This window comes from Hippocampus comes, unplaced genomic scaffold (genome assembly GCF_001891065.2).
Source record: "Hippocampus comes isolate QL1 unplaced genomic scaffold, H_comes_QL1_v1.1 scaffold193, whole genome shotgun sequence".
Classification (NCBI taxonomy): domain Eukaryota; kingdom Metazoa; phylum Chordata; class Actinopteri; order Syngnathiformes; family Syngnathidae; genus Hippocampus; species Hippocampus comes.
Genome location: NW_017805503.1, coordinates 83,754 through 102,716, shown reverse-complemented (window position 1 = coordinate 102,716; position 18,963 = coordinate 83,754). Strand labels below are relative to the sequence as shown.

Sequence of the window (18,963 nt, the reverse complement as noted above, 5' to 3'; positions counted from 1 at the left end):
GCGCGGGGGGGGGGAGCAAGTGATTGCTGTTATCATTTGCTTGTGTTTGCTGGCTGCTGAAGAATGTGTAAACTGATATGTTGAAAGACCGTCATGTTAACGTGGGCGCGGGTTTGTGTGTGTGGGTGTGGGTGTGGGTGAGGCGGGGTCAGCAGCAAAGACTCTCTCCATGATATCTACTTCATTGTTGGTTTGGCTTCCTGTGTGGGGTGTATCTCTGCAGAAATGCCCTTCACACCCGGCATGAGTTGAAAAATCAATTTCGAACTGTGACCTTACGTGATACAGGAAGGGTGTGAGAATCTGTGTGCGTGTTTCCTGCAGCTTGATTAGGCTTTCAAAGTCGGCAAGACTGGCTTGAGGTGTCGTGCTTGTGAATCGGAACAAAGGCCTGATGATCTGGTGTCTCCCCGTTTGTGCCACAGCTGTCCCCCTGCTCGGTCACCCTCGTGAACAATAGCAGACACACACACACACACACACACTGGCAATTGAAGTGGGTACAATCGCGTGCGTTCACTGCAGAGCCGCTGCCGGCTCGCAATTAATTGCGGCCAACAATCTGGGGCCTTCCTCGCCTCCGTCAGATTGGATGAGGTGGACAAGAAAGACGGACAGGGTGTTTTCACTGCGTGTGTGTGTGTGTGTGTGTGGGATGGGAGGATTCTGCAGCGTGGTCACTTCGGTTCTGGTGTGCTAGTCCAACGTCCCTTGGGAGCTATTCATTGAACAAAAAAAAAAAAGCGGTGTACACTTATCAGGATTTCACACGCGGCCGTGGACTCTCCGGGTCATGGCTTTGTCTGTGTCGGCGTTGTATATTTCCACGTGTGTTTTTCTTGTCATATAACCTCTCTTCAAGGCTTCTTGGTGTGTGTTTTTAACAAGACGGTTTTCCCACCCACACCCAAACATCGTTCCGCTTCAGTTTAGGCCACAACTGACTTCGGTATGACGTATGTCGTCGTAGGAAAGCGGCGTTCTATTTTGGGCCAGTTTTGTTTGTGAAGATGGGGGGGGGGGGGATTTTAAGGTGGAGTTTTATAAAAGGTTAGTTTTAAGACGCCGTCTATTTTTCTTTCCAAGTTAACAGACTTGACAAGTGGGTCGAACAGTCTTTTTTTTTATTTTTTTAACGTTTTAAATGAGACACAACGATGTGAAAACCGAACAACTAGTTTTGCTAAATTCTGATTTGGAAAAAATGTACTAAAGCAACTGAGAGGAAAAACCACAATGAATGCATATCTTGTGAGAACTGTTGCTCTTCCAACATCTCTGCTAATGAGACGGGGCGCTTGCAATGGCTTCAAAATCGAGGCCGGGGCGCCGCCTTGATCTTCTCACTGCACGCCGACTGGCGTGCTCGTCAAAAAACACAGCGCTGAGCCTCAGCTTTTGGGATTACCCCCTCGCAAATCGTCCACGAGTCACAAATGTTACCTCTCACGCAGGATGAAACGCTCTCATGTAAACTCGCCTCTGCTACTGTGCTGAAGGAGTGTTTGGCTTGAGCAGTCAACGGCGACTATTACAGAGCCGTTCGATGTCTTGACTTCAAGGTGGAATTCTTCATTTTTTATTTTTTATTTTTTCTATCCTCCTCCTTGAAGTCACTGCTCATTCCCATCTTGTCCGAGCATGTGGTTTCCATTAAGGTCTGTTATGTTTTCCCTCTCAATCAACTATGAGTTTGTGTGTGTGTGTGCATCCCCACATATCTGGCGAAATTTAGTACGTGCGCAGAGGCCGGAGGTCTCAAGTTTTGGGAGTAGCTTTTCCTAAGTGCCCAAGAAACAAGGAATAAGGTGACATGCATGGTCTTTTCTAATTTATTCCTCCAACACATAAAAAAAAAAAAAATGCACATTACATAAGTGCTGCTCAGTGGGAGCAGAAGCCCACCTGGATTTTTTTTCATGTTCGCAACGGTGGAGTCAGAGGTGTGTTTTATATTTTAGTACGTGGCAGCCCCCCGTCATATTCAACAATATTCTTTTCTTCATCTGAGTTTTGTCACGCCTGGCTTTTTTTTTCCCTCTCCCCCCTGATGTGTGGGCACATCGTCACAATGGCGTCATAACAGTTTAAAATCTTGTCAATGTCCTCAAGTGCCATTGCTTGGGTTTGAAATGAGAAAAATGGAGTGGGAGGTTCCCGGACAGCTGCAGCTCAAGGTTGCCAATATAACGCTCGTCGTCGTTGTTGTTGTTCAGCTTGTGGAATTTTCCATTTTAATATCGCAAGTGGTGGGCCTGGAGAGAACAAGAAAGAGGAAAAAATGAGATTTGAGCATCCAGGAGCATGAAAAGGAAGACTGAAAGGGGGAAAAAAAAACCAAGCACATGATTATAATCGTTTTCTCAAACACACATTTCTTTTTGCACACATTAACACAGCGGGCCAACACAGTCCATGTTTCTCTCTCTCTATCAGGGCCTCCGGCTAACGGTCAACTATGACCTCATAATGCACAATGGCATGTATTGTGCTATCTGAACTGTGTGTTGTGCATGTACGCGAGTACAGTTGGGTATGCTATCCTGTAGACTGACATTGTTTATTTCTCTGTAGCTCATTGTGAGGCTGAAGCGATGTTAATGAGGTCAAGAGTTGTGTACTTTCATGGTGGTTGTGTGTGTGTGTGTGTGTGTCTGTCAAAATCCTTTGCTAATCCAAACTGTCTGTTGCTCATTTAGGTTATCTTATCCTAACCAGATGATTTGCACGGGTGTATCTGGATCATCTCCATTTGCAGCTCACTCCTCGGACGTGCCCTAACCGCTGCGTCTCCCCCCACCCCTCTCTCTCCCCGCCACAGGTATGGACCTGTCAGCCAATCAGGACGAGGAAGGTGACCAGGAAGTCTTCCAAGTGGAGATCAGCCGCGAGAACAGGAAGTGTGCGTTCCGCACCGCTGCCGGCAAATACTGGACCCTTACTGCCAACGGAGGCCTGCAGTGCACCGCCTCCACCAAGTATGTGATGGCGTGATCACCTGTTTCAATGTGTCACAGCTCTCGGGGGGCCCCTGGGGAAGGACAGTTGATCGTTCATCTTAAGTTTGGAGTGCCAGCTGGATATTTGAGATGCGTAGGGCCTGTGTGTATTGGGTCCGATGTCATGCGTGCGTTCAGGGGTCAAGGCCTTGGCATGTGGAGGAGGACCGATTGGATTTGTGTGCAGGCTCAACCTGTGCGGAGTGATTTTTCTTTCACATCTAACCAGAGTGCTGGCAGTTAACCTTTGACCCCCATCCGACGTGTCTGGGTACTACTCATGAGGCTCCATTAAAAAAAGCCGTCTTAATCATTACGAGCCAAACACTTTGGGTCTTACGTACACTCCATTTTAATGGTGCCACACAAACTATTGATTTGAATACTGCCAATCTTTGTTGTGTGGTGTGAGCTGGGGCAGTTTTCAACATCTTGACCAGTTTTCAAAATGTCAGCCCACACATGACATGGGGAAAAAAATGGTTTGACTGCGCCCATAGTCCCACACACACACATGCACACACATCTCCGTCAACGAATGTGACTTTCCCACTCCCACACCAGATGACATACAAGCAAGACTGAAATACAGATGGTGGTACTGTTTTCACGTTTAAATGGTCAAAGGAGAATTGTATGAAAACTAAAGCAATGTTTTCTTATAGGAAATAGTATAAATCGACCCAAAAAATAAACCATGAGCATTAAAAATGGCAGTGTTTGGTAAGGACCATTAAACCTGTTCAAAAACTGGGACTAAATTCCAACGCAAAAAAATAAAATTGAACTGAAACCTAAGAAAACGAGGGCATGCGAAAACCAAGGTTCAGCTATCTCAATGGAGGCTAACCGTTAGCTACTAAATTACAGTTGTAAATCCTTGTCATTTTTGTATAAATAATAGTAATTTCCCACTATCTGAATAGAAGCTAGGCTAGCTGTTAGCTTGGCCGGTGACTAAATCAGTTGCAAACCCTCGTCATGTTTGTATAAATAATAGGCATTTCCCGCTATCTGAATAGAAGCGAGGCCAACTGTTAGCTTATCTGCTGACTAAGTCACAGTTGCAAACAGTTGTCATATTTGTAAAAATGGTCATTTTTATTGAGAAAAATAGTCACAAGCAGATGTCTGAGAAGTCACTGAATACGGCGATTATCAGTAATTTTGCCAACACAGAGTCGCTCTTTTGTTGCGACAGCGGCCGAAAAGGCACCTAAACAAAAGCTCTGTTCTGCATTTGTGACAGAACTGCTCCCCAGAACGGAGTGCTTTCAACCACAGTGTTGGGCGGTTATAATTCAACTCTTAAATTAGGTGTGCCTCCTTGTAAAGACATCATTTTAAAATCCTAATGTATACACTTGTGACAAAGTTTAAAAAAAAAAAAATGAACAGAACGAGCTGCATCGACACCAAGCGCACCTTTTGTTTTGTCATATTGTTTTAGCTTTAAGAACGGGGTTGAATTAATTTTTTTACACTTGTGTGGCAGTTAAGAATGTTGACATGTTCGCAAACCTCAAACACTGCCTGTCGAGTTAATCAAGATTTTTATGACTGTAGAAAAGCAGTGCAGTACTCCTCCATATGCCTTACCATTATTTCTTTGATTTTGAAATCCAAAACTGGAAGTCGGCCAGCATTCGGGAACGGTTTGTCTGCAGAGGTCCCACTAACCTTCCTCACTTATCTCAAAGGTGTCGGCTTGAGATGAGACAAAAGCGCGGCAAGCATCTTAATGCGGCCGCATTCCACGACGACAGTCTCACTTCTATTCTCTTGACGCCTTCCACATGCAACCGCATTTCATTTCCTCTTGGTTTTCACCTCGAAGGGAGTGAACTATTAGGGAATGTTTGAGGTGAAACGCAGGTTTGTCTCTGCGACGCGAATTGTACACCAGAATGTGTTATTTCAGCAACGCGATGTGCCAAGTGGAGGGAAACGGATGAAGTCTCTTGTCCTCCCAACTGATTGCGCAACAGCGGAGCGTGTTTACACTTGGCGCTCAATCTCGCAGGTGCCACGTGAACGTAAGCGCAACCTCCCTTCCTGATGTCTTGTGCCTTTTCATTTGTCTGTCTGTAGGTCAACTAATTGCTACTTTGACATTGAGTGGCGTGGGAAGAGGCTGACTCTGCGGGCCGCTAACGGGAAATACGTCGCCGCCAAGAAAAACGGCCAGCTCGCAGCCACCATGGACTCTGCCGGTCAGTTTGATTTCATTGGTCATAGGTCTGTGAATGAATTTGAATGCGCAAGTGCTGATTTCGCCATCGCCGTTGGTGTTCAATGAGCGGATTTTGTCAAGCTGGAATCCGTGATTCTTCCCCAGTGAAACTGTCAAAATCCTCCTCACGAGTCTCTCGTTAAGGCCACGAATTGGATGCCAGGCGGGAATGTTGAGATCAGAAGTTCCATTTTTCTTTTTTTAGCAGCGTTTGATGTCCATGTGACAGCCAAAGTGTTTGATTTTGACAGATCGTAGGCTATTGTTAGAAACCGTGCCTCCACATTGGAGCTTTTATGCCCCAGTTAGTCAGATCACTTAAGACACGTGTGTCAAACTCAAGGCCCGGGGGCCAGATCTGGCCCGCCAGGTCATTTTATGTGGCCCGCGGTAGCAAATCATGTGCGTCAGCTTGCTAAAATCTGTACCGAAATGAACAACCATCAAGTAACTTGGATCACTCGATGTGTAAAATGTGCCTTTGCTCCTCCCAGGTGAGTCGGAGGAGTTTATCATGAAGCTGATCAACCGTCCCATCATCGTACTGCGCGGCGAGCACGGCTTCATCGGCTGCAGGAAGGTGACCGGGACCCTGGATTCCAATCGCTCGTCCTACGACTACTTCACGCTGGAGTTCCGAGATGGAGCCTACAGCCTGCAAGGTCAGTGTGCAAAGTCAACCGTAGCGCCTGAGCTCCGCGGCTGGCACAGACGCTTTGTTGTCAGACGGCTTGCGGGCATGAAAAGGATTACGTCTTTTGTCTATCGTGCTCATTATGGATTTACTCTTTAAATTAAAAAAAAAAAAAAAAAGAGGGATTTGGTTTGGTTCAGTATCTCCAACGAAGGCGTATGTTTTTTTTTTTTTCGTTTGTTGGCAGGATTATGTAAAAACACCTTTATTTATGAGGGGCTGGGGGGGGGATTTAAATTGTTTCTTTTTACGGGATTTTTTTTTTCCAAACATAAATTGCAACATTCAATGCCATGAGTAGTTTGGCTTGATTAAAAATGATAAATGCCCACATTTGTTTCATCCCTGATCTGAGTCTACTTCCTGGTTCTTGGAGAATGACCCAAAAACATTACACAGGTGGGCCTTTATCATTTTAATTCCATGAAAAAATTGAAACGAGTGGCAAAAAAAAAAAAATTTAAAAATCGAGCATTTTTATTCCACTCTGACTGTTCTGAACTTGTGCCACAATGACCCGCTATTTCTTTGCACCTCAAATAATTTCGACGCGATCAACAGAGTAGTGCCCTCCATTTTGTAACAAGTGAAAGAATGCAAATCCTCTTGGTAGGGGAAAAAAAAAATTGTCATTTACGTCGGATGAAAGTCGTGAAAGTAGTAAAGCGCTCAACTCCTGAATGCCTGCCTCCCGTTTTCAGACTCCACCGGCAAGTACTGGATGGTCGGCAACGAGCAGGCGGTGGTGAGCAGCAGCGACGCGCCCGTCGACTTCCTCTTTGAGTTTTGCGACTACAACAAGCTTGCCGTCCGCCATGCCGGCGACGGCAAGTATCTCCGCGGCGACCACGCCGGCGTGCTGAAGGCCAACGCCGACGACCTCGAGACGGCCACGCTGTGGGAGTATTGAGGGTGTTGCGGCGGGGGTGGGGGGGAGGGGCGACGCAGTCGTCCCAACGCGACACCCGCCCTTCGCAATGTCTACTACTCCCCCCGCCTCCCCTTTCCCCACGCCCGTCCTCATATATGACGTCTTGTCTGACTTTATATTTTGAACTGCACAGAGAGAAGAGGAAGGATGGAAGAGGGAGGTTTATTCTCTGCCTCCCCCGTTCTTCCTTTCTCTCCTTCCTTTCCCAGCTGCCAACCTCTGTATGTTGCTATAGTTACCACGGGGCTGTGCACTTTTTTTCCCCTGGTTCGCTGCTCGTTCCCCTCCCCCGAATCATTGCTCACCCCTTCCTCGCCTTAGCACCGACTGGTCTTCTTTCTACTCGTCTCTATTGTAAATTGATGTTCCTCTACTTGACCCCCCCCCCTTTTTTTTTCACCCGCCCCACAAAAAAAGATTCTGCTTCTAAGGTGCGCGGTCTATATATCTGCCTCGAGTAGAAACAGATTTTTTTTTTCTATCAAAACCAGAACAGATGTGTGTGCGCGTGTGTTTCCTGGGCCTCTTGGTTGAGTGTAAGGCCTTCACCTGAACATGAAATGGTTCCCTCGTAAACTCGCTTCCTGTGTTGTCCTCTAGCTGTCTTTCTATTGGTTGGTGGGGAGTCTTGATTGTTCGGGACCAAACAGGATGTAGGAAGTCAACGTACAGCCCCCTCCCTATTGTCCCCAGAACAGTTGGGGGGGAAAAAAAGAAACAAATCTGGGTGCTATCACTGCATGCACCTCACCAGAAAAAAAAAAAAAAGAAAAAACATGTTGGGCTCGGAGTGACGTTAGAGTCCAAGGCACAGACATTATCATGGTTAAGTGAAGTAGGGAAGCCCAGAAATGAATATTTTGAAAGCTGCTTTTTGGATCAGATGAGCACAACGTGAGCTTTGTTATGTATGTCGACCAAGCCTTGTGATTTAACTGGATTCAACCATCGCGTCATCTCGCACAAAGCCGATACAACTGGACCATGGTGCTCGTAATGTGTGCCGTTTGCACCAATTAGTAAAATGTTTTGGGTTTTTGTGTTTTTCCCCTCCTGCCAAAGCCAGTGAAGCATCTCATCCGTCACAAAGCACTTGAGAGCCTTTTTCTTAACCAGATCTGCTGCTTCTCGCCCTTCTTTTGTTTCAACTTTGACCATTGTCATATCAGCATTTTGAAATGAGGTATGACTAAATGTTTTTTTTTGGGGGGGGTGCTTGTTAGTGAATTCGTAAGGTCATAGAAGGAAGAAGTGGCGTTCTACAGTCATGTAGCAGTGAAGCCAAGAATCTTGTCTTGTTGGCCTGCTTTCTCCAGAGCAATCCATGAAGCGCCTCCTAGCACAAAGAAATGAAACATGATTGTAGGCAGTGTTTTTTTTTTTTTTTTTTTAAATCAAGGGTTAAGAATCTCCAATACGTAAATGGTTCCCTTATTGTCAGCGATACTGTCTCCATGGTAACCGAGGCTAAGACAAACGGATGTGGAATGGCAAATGTGTGGTAATGACTGTGCCTTACGCTTTCGTTTTGGGCAGTAGGAAATTAGGTGGGTTTAAAAAAAAAAAATCCACATCTTTGCTTTGTATAACTGGAACTTCCTTTTTGTATTATTTTTGTATAATTTGTTTGATATTGTGGATTCATCTCTTGTGCCATCGGTTCACCTGCAATCCAACAACCAATAAAACTGGGATTTGGAACAATGTGTTTCTACTTTATTGTTGCCGCAGAAGCATTTTTTTCTGGAGCGGTATGTCCACTCGCGCAGTTCCAGTGCTCATAATCAACAAAAGAACGTTTTACAATGATTTATCAATCGACACGTAAAGTCACATCAATTTCAAACTAATCAAGCTAATGCTGATGCTACTGCTATAACCCTTTTGGCAGTGGTTTGAACACAGCACAATACATCTTGAGCAGGGGTCCCCAACCGCCGGTCCGCGGACCGGTACCGGTCCGCCGGGCATTTGGTACCGGGCCGCACAGGAAGAACTTGCCTTAATTCCGTTTTATTTATTTCGGAATACGAAAGATGTTTTATTTTGAAAAACTACCGGATTCTCCGTTACATCCGTCTGTGTCACACTTGACACACATCAAGCCACGCTTCTCCGTCACGTGACCGATTACTTCAAAACAAAACACAGGAGCTCGCAAAATGAGTAAAAAAAACTGCTGGAGATCGCAAATGACGGCGGCCTTAAAAGTACGTTCGAGAGAACTGGATTAAAGTTATGGTTGAATACTCTGAGAGCGACACAATAGCACTGTTGCTATTTCCGACATGCTACCTGTGTGAGGCGGGGGGGGGTTTCTGCAGCAACGGCGACGAAAACAAAATTACGAAGTAGACTGGACATAAACCACACACTTGAGGTGTCATTGTCTCCTGTTACCCCGAGATGGGACCGTCTGGTTGCAGAAAATCAAGCTCGGTGCTGTGGTGAGTCGTCATTTTCATGCACTTTGAATTTGCGTTGTATCGTATTTTGAAGGCATTAAACATTGCCAATGCGGTCGGAGTGTTGCGGCCAGATTAGACGCTCCTTGTGTTTATTATTATATTTCGAAAACACCCCAGTTTTCATGCAGCTCATACCATATTATTTTGTTGTATTATTTCCACCACACCTTAAATGCCGGTCCCTGAAAATATTGTCTGACATAAACCGGTCCGTGGGGCAAAAAAGGTTGGTGGCCCCTGATCTTGAGGATTGAGCTGTACAATATCTTCTTTATCCTCTTTTATTTCTCCTATTGTAATTATCGTGGCACCACAAAATATGGTGATTGTTTTGCTGGGTAAACAATTCAAATATAATCCCGCTTGATTCTTCTGTGTATTTTGACCACATGGAGCAGTGCTATGTGGCGTGCCACTAACATACGCATGTGGGAATGCACTACTTTCTCCCCCTCTCCTCTCAATAGAGCCTTTGTGTTCAAACATGAATCTAACACACACACACACACACACACACACACACACACACACACACACACACACACACACACACACGATGGTAATGTAATGATGGAGACTCCAGAGCAGGTCTCGAATCCATTTCCCTCCCATAATACTGCAGACCCCTGAGGGACGTCCAACATGGCAAAACAAACACCCCCCACTCCCTCCACCCAACACCTCTCCTGCCCCTTACTTCCTGCTTCACTAACCATCCCAGACCATGAATCCCTCCGTCAGTGGATAGTCAGCACCCCCTTGGTGCCCCCCCCCCGCCCTCCCGGGCCTCCATCCGCGCCTTTGTACCACCCTCCCTCCTCGATTCCATAAGCCTGAAAAGATGAGTCAGACAAAATATGTCCCAGATCCCAGAAATGGGAGCAGTGGTTTGTGGCTAAAGCGTCATGCTGTAGGCACGGCCGGCTCTCATTTTTTTTTTTTTTTGGTTCACCCCCTGAGCAAAAAGGGAAAGGCTGTGGGGGAAGGGACGGTAGTGAGGCTGCGTTTGTGTGTGAAATGGCCGCTATCTCCACACCCCCTGTTCGGCAAAACTCGTCTCCCTGTCGCCATGGCAACCAAAAGAACGTAGCTACGAAGCAAGCTGGGTGTCCTAACGTTCATCATCGACAATGCAGATGGACAGGGGATTAGTTGTGTGTCTGTTTTGTCTCAACCATCTTAATTTCGTGGATGTTTTGGCTAGCTCACACACACACAAAAAAACACACTAGAATGAGTACCCTTCACCCAATGCACTGCGTGTGTGTGTGTGTGTGTGTGTGTGTGTGTGTGTGTGTGTGTGTGTGTGTGTGTGTGTGTGTGTGCATATGCAAGAGATGGCCTGTAGCTGACAGCAAGATGTAGGTCAGTCAACAGAAATGTGCAGCATGAGTCGGACACACCAGTGCACGTCTGTGTGTGCGTGCGTGTGTGTGTGTGCGTGTGTGTGCGTGTGTGTGTGTGTGTGTGTGTGTGTGTGTGCGCGCGCGTGCGCGCGCGAGCACACAAAACGTGTTTATGTATCATGTGGTGTCATGTGGGGACATAAATGTGTTTACATAGAGAAATTATGGTTGTGTGAGTGAGCATGATGCAGGTGGACTGAGATGGGGCTTTTCCTTCCAGTGTAAGAAGGAAAACAAACATTGATACTTGTGACTAGAGGGGAAACTTGATCAGGATGCCTCTAAAAATACAGTTTTCCTCTTCTGGACACATCCTGTCCACATGAATGCACACTGCGGTACCCAGCGCAAGTATTCCCACTTCCTTCCGTGTTTCCCCACTTGTCTTATGAAGTAGGGAACTGCCGCTTCCTTTGGACACAAGAACAAACCATTTATGCACGACTAAAAAAAATTAATTGCTGTGAAATGCAAGAAAGCCAAAATGGTTTCACAGCAGCAGAAGTTAAAACACTTACAAGTTCAAATATTATCCAGTTTGTTGCCTTGAAATTTTGAGTTCACCCAATTTTTTTTTACAGCGTATCAGAAGCCCTCGTGTAAATTTACAACCAAAATACTTATGTTTGTTTCGTGATATTGTATGAATTTATTCCCAATCGTCGCTTCTCTTCTCGAAGCAAACGTGGGACGTCATGCGACATTTTAAGCTTCATGTCTATGATCCACTGGTGAAAGCAGACTTTGAATCTCTCCACTTTCATCGAACTGCTACAAACAACAAAGTGGATGCAGGAATGCTTGTCACGATTGTCCACGTTTTATGTTACGTGATATGATGATAACTTGTCTGTGAAGCGCCTTCCAATGTTCCCGCTGCAACTGCTGCACTGGATTGTATCGTAAAAAGCACTGCTTGCTTTGAGTCTTCCAGTCTCTTCAGATCAATTTAAAAGAGCTCTAGTGTGCCACCTATTGGCGACAAGTGAACATTGCACCACCGACAGCATCTGTGGAAAATGGGATTGCACACCACATCTGTGAACGGACGGACGAACACGAGCAGGTGGTGTTGTTGGCCACTGCCACCACTTTCCTGCCCCTCCCCCCCCCCCTTTGGAATCCTCCACACACACTCACCCCCCCCACCCCCACCCGTGTTTCCTCTACAACGACCTCCTTCCAACGTTTTCATCTTTCTCATTAGTGGGAATCGGGGCTTGTTATATTGTGTGCCCTTGTGCTACAAAGAGCTGATGGGGCCTCCCCTTAAGAGATTCACATGCAACACAGTAATTGTGGGCTCTGCGGGCTTCTTATTACACCCCCCCCCCACACCCTTCTCCTTTAAGCGAAGGAAGAGGCAGCATTATAAGTAGAGTAACAATCATAAAAGGTCTGGAATACAACAAATGGTTTCAATTCTGCCATGGATGTGCTATGGATGGATGTGGCTATATTCTGGGTTGCTGCAGTTCCGAATTTAAAACACGCGAAGGCTCCACTTGCGCGCAGACTATTAAACGAAGTTGAGAAAAGGCGACTTTGAATAATTGATGACAATGTCGCATCACTGATTTGCAAGTACGCGAGCGGGGGCTTCTGGTGTATTTCAACGGAAACGTAGACCAATCATAATTGATTACAAAAGAAAAACCAGCATAACGTTTACATTTAAAAAAAAAACACTCACTGACCCAGTTTTACTTCTGTTACCAAAGTAACAAGGGGGGAAAAAAAACAAACAGAATGTGGTGAGACATGCTTTTTTTTTTTTGCTTTCTCCCAGACACAAACATGTGTCTCAATAGGTCCGCTAATCCTTATATAACTATCAGCCTTGACATGTCCCAGGTAATCAGTTTACAATCTGATGATCCAAGAAAGGCTCACTCGCTCACTCCATCTCACATCTTGATATCCTTCCCCACTTCCCTCCTTTTGTTGCTCTCCAAGATTGTGTAAAAGCAGCAGGGGAGCTGCAAATTAATTTAAAAAAAATAACAGTATCCCTACTGTTATTTTTATTTATTTATTTTTTGAGGTGCGGAGCATAAACTCAGGAGGGGAAATATAAAAATGAATAAAGGCAGAGGAGGAGCAACGTGAGAGGAGGGATTGACAGTAGTACCTGTCCTTAAAAGGTAATCCAGCCCAGGTGATTACCTGTCGGAAAGAACCAATCACTGCAGCGAGTTTCTGAACTGCCGATGGGTTTTACCACCCTTGATAAAACACGTTACTGAGCATACCAGAAAGTGAAGTTGCACACTTCCTTCTGCGTATCCCCAGTACATGAAATCAGCCAAATTTTCGTTCCACTGCATATGAGTGTGCGTGGGATTATGTAACAACGCAACCAAGGGAAATAGCAGTGTGCCTCTTGACCTTTTTTGTGGGGCCCCTCAAACCTTGTATCCGCTCGGGGGAATTCCACGTATAATTAGCTATGTAACACTCCAAATGCGTTCGCGCTTACGTACAGTTACACATAAATGAAGAAAAGAAAACACGGTGGCTGTTTTGTAGAACAAGACTTTCCACTTCGACACCCCCTCAAGAGGAAGCGAATACCACAGCTTGTGAAAAGCACCTCGTCAGGAACTATGCAAAGGGAGAAGCGAATTTCTTGCGATCGAAAGAGAGAAGGAAGGGAGTGGTGCTTTCTTTGCCTTCACACACTTGTGAGAGCCAGTCTCGACACAAATGCAGGTGTCAAGAGTTTAAGCGCTCGAAGAATGTGAGACAAAAACAAAGATAAGATACAATGATACAAAATCAATATGCGTGGCTGTGTATCAGCGGTGATACTGCGGGATTCAATTTGGTAGGTGCGGCGTCTGAGTCAGAGATATTGCCAAAGTTGCCCAAAACTTCCTTCCTCGTGACTAACATGCATGATGCTGACACCGCAACAGATGAAAGTGAAGCTGATCCCGAGTTCGCCCGCATCCACTTTTGTCGCTGTGGTCATGCCGTTAAATCCATACCTGCTGACTTTTCACCTTATATGGTGCCCTATTTTAAAAGCAGTAGTGGAAGCGCCTCTCTGTCAGTACTGTCATGACAAACTCGAAGTTCCGGTGTTCACCGAAGCAGCCATAGGGGGCAGCATTGAGCAAAGAAGCAATAACAAAAATTGCAGCCACAGGGCTCGGTGTGTTTTTCCACTTCTTTCAAAAGCACACAAATGTCGATAAGTGACGTGACTCATACCGCGTATAGATGGAATGAAGTGTGCATAAAGGGAACAAAAAAAAAATCATAGGGCGCATGTTCCTACTCTTTGGTTTAATTCAGAAAGAAAATGAACCTTACTAGTGTGAATTTACTCAGAGGCCCCACACAAGAAGTTCAACATTACTCATTTGGGTTATGAAATGATCAACCTCCTCTTCTGCTATTTCCATAGGTGGAACAACAACCCGAAGAGAAGTGAAAGCTTTGAGGCCTCAAACTCCTCTAATCTCACTCACACACTCCCATGAACATAATGCACGGCTCAAGGAGTTTACTCGCGCCCAACGCAATGACGTGAGGATCATTTCATAGTCCTGAAGGGACTTGCAATTGCATCCCATGTGACCACCCTTGCATTCCTCAGATTGCTGTCATGTGACAAACCTAAAGATCTCCTTTTATGGATGTCTGATTTAACAAAAGGGTGCGGCCTCGCTCATGGTCAACAAATTCATAGACAACAAAGTGCAAAGTTGCAGACACACACAGGGCAAGGTTTCGCACATCTTTGCTAATCCAAATATAAATAAACAACGACAAAGGGATGGGAGTGATGACATCACACTGTCCTCCTCTCCAGTCACATGGCCGGTGGGAGGCATGAGGCCTGCGAGCAAAAGGACCAGCGTGATCTTTGCCCCGTTTATTTCATTGGGATGGTGATTATCACAGAAAGAATCTCAAATTAAGCACAGGTCAAGATTGAAAAGCACAAGACAGCATGAATACTATCACATGCTGCATGGTTACATAAACATTAGTCACATCTGGCCTTGTTATAAGAGGCAGCCCTGCAACTTTGATGGTCAAATGGACCCACACCCCTCGTACTGTACTTCCTACAATAAAAGCTTTGCAACTTGTTTTACTCTCTGACCAAGCTAATGTTTTTTTTTTCAATGCTAGCTTTAATATCAACCATTCAGTCATAGTTGTGCAACTTTTTTAAAATCAATGTGTCTATTTTGACAGGTGACACATCTGTTAGATCATGCATATAAAATCCGGTACATTACTCCAAACACAATGTTCGACAACTATGTTGCTCAATTTAGACTTTGTCCTCCACTCAGCTGTAAAAATGGCAGCTTTTGTGTTTTACACTCAAGTGAAACGACTGCCATTAATGACTCAACACGAGACTTTAGGTCATGGGGACGATAATACATCAAGAAAAGAGTGTCATGGGGAGAGTTTTCATTAGGCAAGCTTAAGAGCAGAAAAAGATGAAGAAATGCTGGAGTGACACGCTTTCAGGCAGGGCGCCGGTTCTCCACTTCCGCTTTAGCCCACTTCCTGCCTCCTCTGCCACTGCTGTCTTTTCCTTATATGGCAGGCACAGTCAGCCAATCAGATCAGAGCGTCCCGTTCATTCAAACTGCAAGCGAGGAGATCCGCAAACTGAAACACTGTAACTGGCGATGCTTTTTATGAAGCGTTCAGTGTACCTCGGAAATCAGGGTATTTCCGATCTAGACACTGACAATGTTGACGTTCTGCCCTTCGCATCAGCAGTATATTTTCCAACATATTACAAATGCGCTACACAAAAAAAAAAATGTTCTATTTGTGACACGAGAACAGAAATGAACACCGTGTGCGTGGCCCATCGACCTAGAACACTTTTTAAGGTTCATCAAAAACATTAATATGCAAATAATACGATAGCCCAAAGAAAGAAAGAAAAAAAAACATACGTTAAGCAGTAACTACAATCAATTTGTCTATTACACAAAATCGCGCCTGGTGTTGACGTCAGCAACCGTTTAGTTTGATCTTTAAGACGTCACAAAGACTTGAAAGAATATGTTTCAGGCGAAAAATCTCTTTCATCAACGCGTAAATTGAGGTATAAATTAATCGCGCTTGTGCCTTCTGGAGTCCACTGAGATTGTCGCCGCTTTGTTGCAAGCACGTCGAGAACTTTTTCCCACGTTCATCGCTTCGAGCATCCATTTGAGGTAGGATGGCAATTACATATTTAATGCTGAGTTATACAAGGATACGTTTAGATATTTTTCGGGGTGGTTGAAGGATTGCACAGCTCTTATGTGACAATTAAACATGATTTATGTCAACATGTTCTTGAATGCTTTAACCATCACTTTATTTTTTGTCGTGAATTTATTTTGCGGATAAATGCTGTTTTGGTGATGAATTACATGGAGGTTTGAGGAGGAGAGTTAAATTGAGATCTGATTAAATAAAGTAAGGTGAAGTTATGTAAAGGAACTTTTTTGGGGGCATGTTAGTGTTTGAAGCTGTTGGCATTTTTGGTGTTTTTATACAATTTGAGTATTAGAGACATGGCACTTGGATGAGAATGCCTGTGATGTGTGAAAGGGTGTGTAGAGGGCTGAACGGTGTGACTTGTCAGTGTTGCTGAAGAGCGCATGAGATGTGGAAGATCAGGAAGTTAGACTGTAATCCAAGGAATGCTTGCTTGTGAAAAGTGTCAAGATGAAAAGTCTTTGCAATGGAGAGAGATGGCAGAGAAAAAGAAGCCACCGTTTTACCACATGCTCTGTGTGTGTGTGTGCGTGTGCGCGCGCGCTTGCTCATCTGTAATATTACATTGTCTAATATCATTGTAATATAAAATATTGCATACTTGTCAAAATGTTGCAATATGGCGTCGCTGTACTTTGAAGTAGAAGTGATTGCTTTTCATTGTGATTTGATGGATGCGGGGTGAAAAGTTTTGCTCAGTCATCTGGGTTGCTTGAGAGCCTTAAAAGGCACCCAAAGCCTTCACTTTGAGCCCATTGGAGCTGAGAGGACAGGGGGGAAGTAAAGTGAGTATTGAGGAATAGGAACACAAGAGGAGGGCCTGTTGTGACTTTAGGAGGAACCGAGGCCTTAAGCGCGCTACATGCGCTTATTACATGAATTTGATACACAAAAGTGGGTCATGTACTTTTGAAGCATGTGATCATTTGGTCATAATGGTGGTATTGTAAAAAAATAAATAAGGTCAAAGCAGATTTTGGGCTACTGAATGAGTTAAGATGTTTGTGGCCAGCAGCTCGAATAACATTCACAGTACATAAGCATATGTGCTTTGATATTAAATGACAAATATTCTGACTAATATTCTCTTGACTAACTGCTTTCTTTGATCCATGATGTCACATAAAGCTCAGGATTCCTTGATGTCCTGGGAGTGTGAGGTGAAAAAGGTGGGGGTTGTAGATCAATTTGGGCTGTAATTGGGAAGCTAATCCAATCGTAGCAAGAAACTACAAGCCAGCTGGCAGAAACGCACGCACAGCTGGTGACTAGTCCTTGCCTTGGAGTAAGACTATTGCCGTGGTGACCCGCGGATCAATGACACTGCAGACAAACCAATCTTATTGGCTGTTTCATGAAAGCAGGGGTAGAGATGAAGGAGGGGGTTGGGACGAGGCAGGAAGGAGGCAAGTGAGGCAGCCTTGGTGAATGACGTTTCCCTGTGACTGGCCACAGATGGCAAACAATAGGCGACTCGGTTACTTTGCATAAGGGCAGCAGCATGACAACTTCCTTGCTTATTTTGCACAAATGAAGCCGCTCAAGTGTAGAAACTGAGTGACTGCACTGAATGAGGAAAGAAAAAGTCCTGAGATTGCTTGCATTTGGCTGAAAATCGAGACCAGCCAACTGGGCCCTTTTTTTTTTGTATGCTCCCAAGATTGCATTTGATGGTTTCGTGCTAGAAAAGTGTTGTCATTATTGCAATAAGCTTCGCAATTGTGTGTGTAATACAGATATAATCTGCACTTTTTTTGTTTTTGGCGACAAATCTTTAAAGGGGAAGTCAAGTCCAAAATGTTCTTAACAATAGAATAGTCTAAACATAGTATTCTGTTAATAATTGCATTTGTGGAACATGAGCTCATGAGCTAAACAGAAAACTCCACCCGCTTTTATTTCTTAATGGGGGCAGCCAGTTTGACTGAAAATGACATAGCAGTGCCTAAGGGCTCAGCTTGCAAATGTCACATGACCAGACATAAAACAGGTAAGCTGCAATCGGTCATGACCAGAGCCCATAGATTGCCAGACGTATTTACTTAAGTAATTGATTTCCATGTAAATTAACGTTTACAGAATGTAACAGTATATTTTTTCAAATAGTATGATACACTTGTTGTGGAGAGTCGGATTCTACATGTAATAAGAGAATTGATCAATGGGTCCTTTGGTGTGAACAGAAACTTGTGGCAGTGGAACAGGTTGCTACGTATGAAATTGGATGACGTGAGGCAAGGAGTGGCAATGAATGTGTGGACCGACGCGGCTGCCGGGCTGGTTGGACTTGAGCTGAGCTGATGACCTCACACGAGGATGTCACAACATTTTTTTTTTTTTTCAAATCACCGGCAAAGTGTTTTGTGTTGGAACTGCCTTGCATATGGCTCGGTAGATTTTGTTTGTGTGCGTCTGCGGGGATGTGGGCGTTGCCATTACATATTGTTTGGCTGACATTGGTCAGCACAAAGCAAGGCTTATTTTGCTGTCAGAATGCAAACACATGCACTGTCATCAGAATGGGATTGTGCTTATTGGCTGTTGCTCTTTGAGTTGCGCACTCGCATCAACACGCGTGCTTTAGTGGTTGGTTACTTATTGACTGCTGTATTGACACGACATCTGGGTGATCACCTGTCACTGAATAGGTTATAGGTGTTCCATGTTTATCAGTTTATGGGTAAGATTTTGCAAGAGACCCTCAGTTGAAATCGGGCCAATCACGTAACTATTCACCTAATGGTCATTAAAACACGTATTATTTCACAGGCTGGTGTAAACGAGTTCCTCGCTGAAATATTTTAACATGTGCATCTTCTGTAATGCAGCTTCAGAGCAGGCAACATGAGCTGGTCGTCAGGTTGTAAATATTCTCACAAACTGTTATGACACGTGAGAAGAGTCCACTCAGGGACAGTTTGCCCAACACTTGGCTGGATGAAATTCCCTTGAAGAGGTGTTGACAGCGCACCGCTTAAGCTG

General features: G+C 44.8%; 1 protein-coding gene and 1 long non-coding RNA gene across 2 annotated transcripts in view; both read left to right on the top strand.

Annotated features, from left to right (window-relative positions):
- fscn1a (fascin actin-bundling protein 1a) overlaps window positions 1-8,241 on the top strand; it is a 12,414-nt gene extending 4,173 nt beyond the window's left edge. Inside the window, exons 2-5 of the mRNA XM_019877395.1 lie at window positions 2,822-2,978; window positions 5,091-5,212; window positions 5,727-5,894; window positions 6,628-8,241. Coding sequence (XP_019732954.1) covers window positions 2,822-2,978; window positions 5,091-5,212; window positions 5,727-5,894; window positions 6,628-6,836 — 656 coding nt within the window. The 3' untranslated portion in view covers window positions 6,837-8,241. The remainder of the gene's footprint in view (window positions 1-2,821; window positions 2,979-5,090; window positions 5,213-5,726; window positions 5,895-6,627) is intronic.
- Window positions 8,242-12,735: 4,494 nt separating this feature from the next.
- On the top strand, window positions 12,736-14,847 carry LOC109520237 (uncharacterized). The gene is made up of 2 exons (XR_002169130.1): window positions 12,736-12,875; window positions 14,144-14,847. It is a non-coding gene; the product is annotated as an uncharacterized LOC109520237 (long non-coding RNA).
- Window positions 14,848-18,963: the final 4,116 nt, after the last annotated feature.